The 13,056-nt window shown below is 43.2% G+C and overlaps 1 protein-coding gene across 3 annotated transcripts in view; it reads right to left on the bottom strand.

Moving 5' to 3' along the window:
• Positions 1-13,056, bottom strand: part of efr3a (EFR3 homolog A (S. cerevisiae)) — a 101,120-nt gene that overhangs the window by 50,967 nt on the left and 37,097 nt on the right. For all 3 annotated transcript variants that reach the window (XM_014337374.2, XM_014337373.2, XM_014337372.2), the window contains 4 exons: positions 11,154-11,230; positions 8,606-8,733; positions 7,389-7,539; positions 1,033-1,154 (listed from right to left, as the gene is read on the bottom strand). In XM_014337374.2, the coding sequence (XP_014192860.1) occupies positions 1,033-1,154; positions 7,389-7,539; positions 8,606-8,733; positions 11,154-11,230 (478 nt within the window). The remainder of the gene's footprint in view (positions 1-1,032; positions 1,155-7,388; positions 7,540-8,605; positions 8,734-11,153; positions 11,231-13,056) is intronic.

Below are 13,056 nucleotides of genomic sequence, written 5' to 3'. Positions count from 1 at the left end.
CTCCAGGGGAGTAAAATTATAACTTTGATTGAGAATCAATGGTTATATTTTAAATTTAGGATTATTCGGCCTCTCCTGAGTGCAACAAACAACAGCTGAGTTGTGGAGGTCTTTAAAACGTGATGTGAGAATAAAGAGAAAGAACGTGACATAATGAATGTGTTTGTTCTTCTTGGTATAAACAGCAGCCTTACTCGAGTCCTCTGGTCGTCTTTTTCGACAAGTTCTTATAATAATATCTGGTTAAACATAAATCTGGGTCATTAACATTTCCTGATGACTTGGAGTAACCAGGAGAAACCTTCAGGGTTGAAAAATGAAGTTACGGGAAGCAAAAAACTGCAGTTCCTCAAACCTTTGGGCTCCATTAGAGCTTAAAACATGAACACACACACCATGCATGGTGAAAACAAGGAATTTTATATCACATTTGTTATAGTTGTAGTAGTTAAACCATTTTTTCTAATGGATGCATGTTTTTGAAGAACAACTGGAGGCCCAAAATTGAACCCTGTGGGACTCCACGAACAATGCCGTGAAGGGAAGATGAAATAAATCTAAAAGCTGATGGCAGAGGGTCAGAAAAGTTAAACCAGCCCATTATCACTGTCAAAAAGAAAGAGCTAAAACACATTATCACAGAAAAAAGTACAAAGTACTTCACATAAGATATAAAACTAAAAGGAAGATAAAAACAAAATCATAAGGACAAACAGAGGATGTCCTGATATTGTGTAGCAGTCAGAGTTTTTCTGGGTAAATCCTGAACCATGAGAAAACTCTACTTTTTGAAATGTTCACTGAACCTTGTGACAATTTTTCAGTTTGTTTCCATATAGAAGTTTTAACCTGTATATTGTTGCTTAATCCAGCATTTTGTGTAGTTTAATGCTTAAAAAATTAATTATTATTAAATTAATTAATATTAATTTATTCAGGTTTTTCAAGATGAAAAAACCCTGAAATATAAATATAAATATAGCATACTTGTCATTAGAGGGTCTGTTTGAAATGTCTGAGTTTGGACTGTACCTGGTTCTGGTCTCTTGGTCTTCGTGAGTAGAGTGGCACATGGCGCTGAACTGAGAGACAAAGAAATCGTAGCGGCGATGGTAGGAAGGTGTGTCCTCCTCGATGTTGGCAAACTTCACGAACTGCAGAGAGCAGAGGAAGAATCAGCAAACATTCATCAGCCTGAATTTTCTGTGTGAACACAGTGAACACAGGCTCTGTGAAATTCTGAAAAGTAGTAACTGTACTATTAATAAATAATAATAATTAGAATTAGTGAATGGTACACTCCTCGAGGCGTCCACATTAGAGTAAAAAAATATTCTCAAAAAGCTTCCAGGCCTGTAAAGTGACGCCTCCTCTGCTTGCAAAAAGACAATTAAATAAGTCTGTGGGGGAAATGGCCCTGTGACCTCAGTAAGTACTTCCTGATTAATTCACAGTCTCGAGCTGTTGTTTCTTACTTTAAACAACATTAAATAAATTTTTGTCTAACAGATTATCAGCCAATCACACGTCAGCTGATGAGTCCACGCCCATCTAATCCAGTTTCAAAACACCAACCTGTCAACCGTAAAAACACTCAGGTACAGGCTTTCCTAACCAATGCAGGACAGCCATGTTTTATATATTGTCCATTTATGCAGGAACCTGAAGTCCTGAAAATGGGAAGCTGATGAATGTTTGACCTTTCACCTCAACAACAGATACAAAGAAAAAAAAAATCCCTCGATCACAACACTGATAACATGTCAGAGCATTTCCTGTGAGCCAAAGCACCGTCACATTCCTGCACACCAATTAATTTTGGAGCCAGTGTGACAATGACAATAACTATTAGAACCACCTCCCCCACCCGGCCCAGCCTGTAATCTTCTCCCTCCAAACGAGCCTCGAGTGTCCTCCAGAGAGGCCTCCTCCTCCCAGCTCAGTCGGCTGCGCTCGAGGAGCCTCTCTCACCAACCTGTCATTGTCCACTATGACAAATTGCGTCAGCACAGTTCAGCGTCAGTGGCAAAAACCACTCCGTTCTACCGGTAATTTCCTCCCATTTTGTACCTAACCTCTCCTGGGGGTAATGGCTCAGATGGAAGGAGCTATGCCGGCAGCTGGCGCACAGGAGAGTGGCTTCCCCTCAGCAGATTACGGTACTGTACTGCTGTGCTGCTGCAGAAGAGCAAATTCAAGCTGTAGGCTCTTACAGACCAATTACAGTCGTGTTTAGGAGGTAGAAGGAGAAGCTTTGGTCACAACTTGAATTTGCACGTCACACAAAGACATCCTGAAGGGCTTTAGTTTGGGTATACTCTGTAATATCCACACACTATGCACACTGCATTGTTGTAAAACCATGACTCTCAGACAAGCTCAAACTTCACAGAAAGGAGTCTGAAGTCCTTTGTGGCATTAAAAATGCTCCACGTTTTGTTGAATATGTGCTGTTTTGAGATGCCTCTCGTCTGATTTTAGGGTCTTTAATTCATTAGTGCATAAGTCTGACATTTAGTCATCGGGACGATGTATTGCCTGGGCTGAGAGTTCACTGGTGAACCTGCTGGAGTGTCAGCTTGACAGTCTGAGTGGGAGGAGGCTGAATGTTTGCCGACTCAAGCCAGGAAGTGGAATACTGAAGCTTAAACTAATTATTAGCGTGTATTCCCTTTGGCAGCGGCTCTGATTATAAGTGATGATAACCTGTAATAACAGGGCTGACTCATTTTCATGTATCGCGCGCCTGAAGCAGTTTACAGGTGTTGTACTTCCTGATAGAATTCAATTTCCTGTAACCTCATCAAACGTGACATTTCGGCATCATTCCCGCGAGAAAGTTCACAGGAAGTTTACGACAACTTGGGGGAACATCTTGAGCTGTAGACAGATTCATAACTGGCTGCTTCCTCCTGAGCCCTGACTCAGCTGATGATGATGATGATGATGATGATGATGATGATGATGATGATGATGGAGAACTCCTCGCCCCGGTAACTGTTGGACTGGGGGTTTACTCATCAGAAATCGAGTTCACCGTGCGATCAGCTGGCGGTTACTGAACGTTAAAATGTTTATTTTGATGTTATTTGCACTGTAAAGTTACTTTTCTGTATTTTACACCCATCATGTTGCATGATGTGCAATTTTTTTTGTTTAATCTGCTAAAAAAAAATTTTTTTTTTCCCCAAATCTAACTTTTGTAAATCTGTTGGTTTTTTTCCCAAATTGGGGTCTGAGCTTCACTTAAAGGCTCCGACAGAGGAAGAAACAAAGGCTGTACTGTTGACTAACGAAGGCTCGTCTGTTAGAAGCGGAGCTCATACTTCTCTGGCCATCTGCGAAGTGCTTGCAACGTGTGAAATCACAAGAGGAGAAGGACAACAAAGGCCGCAGTGAAAAGCAACAGATGGAATTCGATAAACCAGAGACGTTGACTCTGATTACGGAGCGTCTCGGAGGTATCAAGGTGTCAAAATGCTTCAAACTTTGGAGAAATGAAAATAAAAATAATCTTATTCCTACATAGTTTTTGAACTTGACCAAAACTTTCTGCTATCCATAAACTGTACACAAATCTAAACATGGAAAATTGGGTTTTGGGATAAAGCTGTAGACTGCATCTATCTCACATCTGGCTCCACAGGTTATAGATCGCAGACACATGGACTCCCCTGTGTGTCTGACTCGGTGTCTGAGTCTGGACTGATGAGCGCCTCTTCCATTGAGATGGAGTGAAGGAAGCGCCACTTCGAGCCGTCACAGTTTGCCAATTTCTTGTGATAAAGTTAACTGGGAGATGAATTTGTAAAGCGTGAACGGCTGGCAGCCAGACAGCAGCAGAACACAGCGGTCACACACATTTATACTGGGCACGGTAAAAAATAGGAAAGCCAGTGGGGCTGTAGGAGGAAAATGATTACATTAAAGGTGACAAATGTTGTTTGGTTTAATGAAAATGTCACTGTTAGACTGATTGGAACTTTTTTGGTATTATTTATATACAGGATGATTTATCACCTACCTCCCCCCACGATGGTTTGTTTTGGCTCGTTAGTCAACCGAATGTTTCCAAAGTTAACTTGCAATGGACTTATTGGGCTTTCCCTCATTGTCTGACAAACATGTCCTCGCCAAGTGCTGGATGCTCACATTAGACAACAGAAGATAAAGAGGTCCACGTTTGTACAAAAGTACAAGGTCAACTTTTTTTTCTACTGTTAGCTCTGCATGATGTCATAAAGAGTGGATATTCCTAATATGCCAATCAGGCACGGATGCCCCACCCACCTTCAGTTTACAAGGGAGAGCTAAGGGGGAGGAGCTAAAATGGACTGTTCCTTAAAAGCTACTCAGTCATCATTCTTTGCTTCTCCAGCTTGTTTTAACACAAGGTTTTAAAAACAGCCCTGAGCTCCCGAAGACCGATATTTGAATGATTTGTTGAAGAAACGCTTTTGTGCCCACTAAGGTTTCAGTGTGGATGTGGGATTTTTTTCATAATGATTAAACCAAATCACACAGCAGTGACCAACCTCGAGCTGTTGATGGATCATCTCAGACATAGTCTGGACTGAAGTTTGGTCCATTTTCGGCCTTCCTTCCCGTCGTCGTCATTGTATCAACGAGCCCAACTTCACTAGTTTTCCAAGTTTTTTTTCCAAAGTTTTGTAAGAGTTACAGTTTTGCTGGCTTTTGAGGGGCTTTGAAAAAAACTGAGGTCTGCAGCTAACACTCCATCTATTTTGATATGATATCATCCCCGCCCGTCTTTTATCTTTAAATCTAACCCTTTGCCCCTTGGATGCCTACTAGAGGAAATCCCTGTTTCTCTTTTCTGAACTGAGCAATTTCTGTTATATTTCAGGCGTGTTTCTAGAATAAGATGACGTCACAAGTTAATGTGGATGATCTCTGCCTATACAACTTACTCGGGCTACACCTGGAAAAACCTGGAATCTGTTCCAATGGTCGTCAAACCGCGTCTTTATTGAGCTATAAAGTGACATGTCCAAACTACTCATTAAAACTCTCTTTCTGTGGTTCCTGCTCGAGAATGATGCGCCCAACATGAACTGAGTGTTTCTCTGCGATCACAAACTCCATGTAAACCATCTTGGTATGAAGAGTATGAAGTATGAAGGTATACAAGCCACTGTGTCACAGTAACTGAGGATGGAACAGAAAGATTCTTTTCTTCTTTTTTTTGCACTTTAGAACCTTTGAAAATATGCTGCAATTGCCCAAAAACTGCAGAAAACCACGAATCAACATGTGGAATGAATCAACATCTGCAAAGTTACAGAGGTTGTAGTACAGACATAGCAAGACATTTTGTAATTTGGCACCAGAAAATGTCGATGTCCGATGGGAAGCTGCTCTTGAAGCACTCTGGGGCGTTGAGTTGTTCACAGTTTTATCGCTGTTAAGTTTTGGAAGATAGAATGCGTTTGTGTTTACATCGTTACCTGCCTTATAATTGTTTGTTGTTCTGTTTTGCGGTCGGAGAAATGATTTTTGTGAGTTTTGAGCTGAGATTCTGATGTTTGTGTGGATACCACAGATGTCTGTATTTAAACAACAGACCTGGCAACACGTGGAACCAGATGTTTGGTTCACCAGGTTGCGGGAACAGGGGAGGTTGTCAAACGTCATATTTATGGAGGAAAGGATTAAAGACACTTTTATGTAACTAACTTTCCCCACCAGGGGGCATTTCCTCTAAAGACGTCGTCTTTTTCCAGTCCTGGCGTTTTAAATTGTAACGTGTTGTTAACGACTTGTATGATTGACTCACTGCATCATTTTGTGGTAAAATTGGTAGAAGAATTACTTCAGCTTCTGCTCTTCAACACGACGACTCTGTGTTATGGACAAAAATTCATAGCAGTTTATTTTGATGCTTTAAAACACAGACATTCAACATAAGCACCTCTAGGACTCTAGGAGTTGACCTCCTCTTGTTTGCTTGTATGAAGGACATGAAGTTCTTCAGCTACTGTAAAGCTGTTTTGCTGCTGAGCAGCAACAACAAGCACTAAGTGTGACGTTTAAAAGTAATTAGACACCGCTGAGGCTCCGCTGAGGCCGGCCGGCTGGTTTCAAACAGTCTTTTGACCAAATTGCTGTAATTTGCTGAGCTCTCTGTGTTGGTGCTTTTCTGCAGACGTCTCAAACAAACTCATTAAACTGATAATTAGGCAACAGAGCAAACAAAGGAGCTCCGTTTTGCTCAGCTGCGCCACAAAACCAAACGGAGACATTAAACGAAACGTCTCCGTTTGGAGCCGGCGCCGTAAAGGAAAATTTAATTAACACGGCTCTCACCTAAAGACGGCGAGCACCTTCCAGCCCCCCGATTCAGCTAACTGCTCTTCTCTTCTGTCAGTCTAAATACCACACATAAATAATGCAAAGGCTTTCACATCTAAACCTTGGGCTCGGTTTCCTGCTCGGATGAAGCCCCAACAATGGAGACAGACAGGCTCAGAACAGGAGGCGGCATGAAGGAAAAACTTCGGGTTCACCTTCAGAAGAAACAGAAGGAGAAACGGGGCTGACATTTGCTGGCGGCTTAGAAGCTAATAATAATTAGAGTCTTTCACGGGATGTGTTACACGACAATTTCCTCTGTGAGAGGAGAAGTGAAATGAGCTATTAAAGTGCCGACATCAACCACTGACGTATTTGACCTGCTTTGATTTATGACCTTATTTTTTTGTGTGTGTCAAAAACGTTGTTGTGGCTTTAATCTGGAGGATTGTGGGCTAGTCTGTGATGGGAAACATACGAAGTATGAATAAAGCAGAGTCAACAATAAAATCCTGGTTGCTGCTGAGAGAGTATCCGCCTGAGATTAAAAGTAAAATCAAGCTCAAAGTGAGAAGAGCAGAAGCTTTTTATTGCACGCAGTTTACAGCGTGTGAAGGGAAGTTCTGTCCAGCCAACATCTGCAGCGTCTGCAGCTTCAAAAGCTGCTGGCATGCATGATGAAGGCACACCAACTGTCCTATCTATGCAAAACAGGCTGTGCGTCACCTGACATGCTAACGCTTCTTCTTTGTAAGACCATTTGTGGAATGTGGACAGAGCACAACACCTGGGAGGCGTTTTTTAAAAGAGTGAAAGAAAGTGCAAGTGGAAGCAAAGTTCTCTGAGAAACCATGTTTTGGTTTCCGATGCTGTAAAGGATTCATTTAAAGGTAATCTGTACACATTCATCTTTTTCATAATCCACAGATTAGTCTGGATTACCTGCTGTACCAATTGGCTTCACTAAGGTTACAGTTCACAGTGTCTTTATCAACACATTTCTGCATGCTCTCCTCCTCCTTTCCCTTCATCTAGAAAAAAGGCTTCGAGTGTGTGTTTCTGTGTTTTCGTCTTACCGAGTTGGTTCCCAGCACCTGCAGGTCTGGCTCTCTAGACTCCAGCAGCTTGGCCACCATGTGCAGGAAACTCTCCACGAAGGGTTTGATGCTCTGAGAGTGACACGCCATCAGCAGCTGGTCCAGAGCCTCCATGGCTATCACCACATTCCTGCACACAGCAATAAGCTTTACACTCAGGACACAGGAGCTTTTCAACACCTGCACGTTTACAGAAACACTACTCCGGATGTATGTCATAGGGGGAGAGGTCTAAGCAGAGACACCCAGACCTTGCCTAACCCACTACCTCCTAATGTGCTAACTGAACAGTTTTTTGAGGCTCTTCTCTATTTAAAAACAGAAGCAGCAAAGGGTGGAGACGAGAGATTGGTTCTGAACAGAGGATGGTGCGGCAGATGTGTTTAGATCAAAATACACAAAAAGAGTGGGTCACTGTCGGGTTGAAAGTGTCTGTGCACTGAGCACATTATTGCATGATGTAACTTTACAGCAGCTCCACCTGGAAGGAGAAGGCTGACGTTACAGACCCGAGCATGCAAACATGTCGCCTTGCTGGGTGATGAGCGGTCTGGTAAGGGTGCGTGGATGCCGTGCAGAAGGTAGACGCGTCTAGTCTCTGACCGTCATCCTCAGGGAAACAACATCAGAGCCCATTCAGACAGAAAGTCTGACATTATAATGGTTGTATCGATTCAGTGCTGACAGTCTTCTTTCAGAAATACTTCAGGGAGGTTCTTTGTTCCGTCTCTCAGCTCATTTTAATTACTTTCCAGAGCAGAAATGGAAGTGGACGAGACTTTTAATGTCACTGCACTTCTTCTGATGACTTTTAATGACAGGTGGCTGGACAGTCTCCTTCACTTTCTGTTTTTAAATGTCACCTAGTATTTCTGAACCTCGGGCTGACTGCGACTGCTTTCATCCTGTTTTTCAGCATCCTTACGTGTCTTTGCTACGTCGCACTACATTCTCAGGTATTTTTCCCTCAGAATTTTTTCTCTTGTCATTTCCAGATTTCCAGTATTTTTTTGGCAAATTCATTTGCAGCTCACTGTTTCACAGGAACTGTGCAGCTTATTCTCCTCCTGCTGTCTCACTGAATCTGCATCATGAATTGAAGCTAACAGCATTTGCTGTTTGAGGTGATGAAGGGTTTTCCGGGATAAAACACATTTATCTGGTGCTTGGGACTTAACAAGTCAAACACCACTCACCCGTAGCGGTGTCGCACCACGTCTCTGCTCAGCTTCTCGGCCAGGTAAGCTCCAATCCTGTCCAGTTTCTCTGGAGCCGACACGGCGTAGAAGGTGAGCTTCTCCATGTCCGACTTACTGAGGCCATCCTGGAAACAACAACGCAGTCAGGATTCAGAGGATTTAAACAAAGCCTGCTAAAACTATCTTCTGTCAACACTGACGGATCAGATGATGCACTTTGTCATATAGAGCATCGCATGTAGAGCAGGCTTCCTGAACCCAGAGTTACTCCAGCAGCGTTCAGAGCGTGAACGTTCGACAAACATTTAGGCGTAGAAAAAAGTGCTTGTGCAAATATGTGAAACTGGGTGAAGGATACGTGTTGTATAAAATGCTTTGAGTGCTCAAGCAGAGTAGAAAAGAGTTACATAAGAACCTGTCCACTTAAAATATAAGCTGCTTCAGCCTGCATACAGCCACTACTGCCTCTGCAAGCCACTTTGCAACCCACGTCTTCTTTTAAAAGAGTTTATCTGTTGTCACTGATGCTGTCCTGTCCACTTGGCTTTCATGCGTGCACATGAAGCAGGGCGATACCAAAGCAGAGCCGTAACACAAATTATAAATCAGTGCAGTTTTAACTAAAAACACATCACAATCTTCCCGTATGATTGAAAATAAACTCAGTGCCTTTTAAGACATCACAGCACTCTGTGCTGAATATGTTTGAATTTTGCTGATCGGACGAAACACGAAGCTCGACGACATCACTTTGATTCTATTTTGCTTTTCAGGGTTATTTTACACACGATGCGATGAAGCTGAATATTCATTGCTATTTGCAGCCATCGCTCATCGATGATACAGATTTTCTGCGGTACTATAATAAAGTAATAAGAATATTCTTACAATACTAAAAAACCTGGACTCGATGTGGCGATCAAAAAGGTTGGATTGAATTCTATCAGATGTAAAGATGAAGAATTAAAAACTTGAACATGTATCTGGTATTGCCAGCTGTCTCCTCCAGCTCTTTCAGGACCGAGGCGTTCCCAAGCCAGCCAGGAGACATCATCTCTCCAGCACGTTCTCCGCTCTGAGCTCCTCACCCTGCATCTCTAAAGCTGGACCCAGACTCACAGGAAGCTCATTTCCAGCTCTCGTACCCATGATCTCAATTTCTCATTGTCAGAACAAAAACGAACACTTATTGGTAAAACAGCAGGTTCATCGCACGGCAAAAATCAATCTGTCAAAGTTCCAGTCAGACTCTTTCAGTCGATCAAAGTCATCTGAATCCTTCTTTTAACTTCCTAAACTTCATTTTGTGGCACTGACATTAAAACCAGTGGACTGTGAGTGTGTTTAATTTGGCTTCCCTGACATGGATGCAAACGAATGAGCGCCACAGATCAGTGCTCAGAAACATTATAGAGACTGAAACTGCACATTATCAGAAATTATTCATACTGAAGTCCAATTACTGCAGCGTATTCACGGCCCTCTCTTCACTCGGGGTCCATTTCTGCCTCGTTAAAACTAACGAGAGCTCGTTCCGGTGTAGGGATTCAGATTCTTCTCTATCAGAGTGCTCAACCTCAGGACTTCAATGCTGTACTGTAGTCAACACGTATACATACTGTATGTACTGACTGGCCAGAGGGGGGGAGTTGATTTGAGACCGGCTGTTCCCCGAGTGCTTTCAACCCCTCGGGCGCTCAGTGAGAGATAATTAATTGGCCGAGGTGTCGATCGTTCAGGCATTTTGATTTCCCACTGCACATGTTTGCTTAAACCAAAAGGTCCTTGAGAAGACGTGTGGGGAGGACGCGAAAAAAAAAGAAAGAAAAATCCCTCCCCTGAGCGCCGGACCAACCGCACACACGTGGCGTTTTAATTAACACGCGTCAAAGAACCAAACAGGTGAGAACAACTTGTGGTGGTCTGGTTATCAAAGCCACGTCACATTTAACAGGCAGAATTATCAAAGTCTGAAGCGTTCATGCGGTCGACCAATTATCTCCGTGTTGTGTCGATGAAGCTCGTCAGTGGGCGTGTCGCCGGGTCTCCACAACAATCCCAACGGTGTGATAAGACCCGAGCAGCAGACGCAGCGCTAACACACCGAGGAAGCTACAGACTTCTGTCTAACAGACTCAGTCTGAAGGTTTTCTGCTTCCTTTGTCTTTTGTAGCACAGCGTTTCTGATCAAATGCCAGCAGGACACAAACTTCTCAGTCCATAAAAACACAGCGGAGGATGTTGGGAAACCCTCGCAGCTTCCCCAGAGCAACAGATAAAGGATCAGTAGAACAAATCTGACACGTGGCCTCACACATGAATGCACAAATTAGTGTTAGTAAAGGTCTTTAGGAGCGCTGTTTCAGCTGTGTTAAGGTAAAAATCTGATACTTTACTAATCTGGATGTAAAACATTTTCACTTTAATGGTAGATTTTAGGCAGCGGAGGTCACGTCACACCTGGGTCCAGTCTTTGTGTATTTGATTAGATTAAATGTCCTATAGGGGAGACAACAAACATGTAAATGTGTTTGCAGGTACTTACTTTGGGGTCCTCGGGGAAGATGTTGTCCACCAGGCGTTTGTACCTCGGCCTCAGTGGCCCACAGCAGCCGCAAACTCCTGCAACGAAGACAGAAATGGCCATCAGTGAAGCCTGACCTCCAACTTTCTGTAATTACAGCTGTCTTCATGCCTCACAGACAACAGAAAACTGGGGGCAAGAAATGGAGCTTGTAACCCTTTTAAGTCAGAGTAGCTGAGGACGAAATGTGGCGCTTTCAATCGGATCGATGGAACCTGACTGTAAAACACATTCACGTTTCCTCCTGTGACTCATGGGCGAGCGCCTGAGACAATCCAAACTTACTCTGGAGTCAGGAGCTCGCTCTGATAGGTCACCTCGTATTGACCAACATGAATTAGCATTACAAGCAGCAGCCCGGGAGTCAATACGAAAGTGATGAGTCATCAGATTGGAGGATCGGCGGCGAAGAAGTCCTCACGAGGGGCATCTGACTCAGGCGAGTTCATGCAGTGTTCAACTACTGCGTACTTTATGGCCATTTCTTTCTAAGCAGTTAAATCCAAGGTGAGAATTTGTCCTTTCCTAACATTATCCAGTAATTCTCCTAACGTGGGGCTGATGCAACATGAAACATCATCATCTTTCTGTCCCGGCAGGCCTCAAACTTCACGTGCACACAGAGTTGTGAACGCTCTTCCTGACTGATGACCTCGACCGTCAGTGCAAAGTGTCATCAGTGAAATGTCAGCGTTTCTGCATTCAGAGGAGCAGCAGACCACAGCCGAGGGGTCACGGCAGCGCCGCGCTGCCCTGACAGTCGATCAATGAGGCAAAACATTAGTACGAGGGGAAGCAACTCTAAACATCTGAAATGAGAAGGACAACAGCACTGTGCACACTCGAGCCACCACTCATTCTTTATGCTTTGTTTCCTTCCTGGAAATGATCAAATGGTTGAGAGCAGCAGTTCCCCAAACTTTGAGGCTCCAGAGTTCTGATTTGGACATTGGTGCTTTTTCACCACAGAAGTGCTGGCTTAAGAGTTTCACACAGCACTGCATTTGTAAAGGTTTAATAAATGCAAGGTGTTTATGGAAGCAGTAAAAATGTTTAGCAGTTCTGTAACATTGTGTTAAAATAATACAAATATAACAATTTAGACCTTGACCTTAATTCTGAGAGACTAAGCAGGAGTTGTTGTTGTTGTTTTTTTTACTTCAGACTAAATTTGAAAAACTATTGGAAACCACCAAAAATCAATTAAGGAATTAACAGCATGTAAATTTGGCTCAAGCTGAATCCAAATGCAGAGAATCAGATGAAAGGAGAGAAATCCTCCAAACATGATCGTCCAAAACACCAAATAACACTTCCCAGAATTAAATTTAAATCCATCAGCTGCAAAGAAACGTTTAAACGGCTTATGAAGCCGGGCGTCATTTATTGATATTTCTTAAAAATCAATCAAGCTCGGTGCTTTGAGCGGGCAGCTGGCTCACAACCATCAGAAGATCCAGCTCCAAAAACATCTGCACCAACGCCTCCTCACGCTGCTGATGTTGGAACATTTTCCCAGAAACAGGTAAATAAAACATATTCTCACACTTTGCCTTAATTTTAATTTTCTGTGCTATAAAACCTGAAAAAAAAAAAAAAAAAAAAAAAAAAAAAGGGGGGGGCAGCACGGTGGCAAATTCCACCATCAGGCCGGGGTCTTTCTGTGTGGAGTTTGCATGTTCTCCCCGTGTTTGCGTGGGTTCTCTCCGGGTACTCCGGCTTCCTCCCACCGTCCAAAGACATGCAGCTTGTGGGGATAGGTTAATTGGATAATTCAAATTGCCACTAGGTGTGAATGTGCGAGTGAATGTGAGCGCGAATGGTTGTCTGTCCCTGTGTGTTGGCCCTGCGACAGACTGGCGAC

Source organism: Haplochromis burtoni, unplaced genomic scaffold (genome assembly GCF_018398535.1).
Source record: "Haplochromis burtoni strain Fernald_Lab_line unplaced genomic scaffold, NCSU_Asbu1 Contig_175, whole genome shotgun sequence".
Taxonomy (NCBI): domain Eukaryota; kingdom Metazoa; phylum Chordata; class Actinopteri; order Cichliformes; family Cichlidae; genus Haplochromis; species Haplochromis burtoni.
The sequence above is the reverse complement of the archived record's forward strand: the minus strand, read 5'-3'. Positions and strand labels throughout refer to the sequence as shown.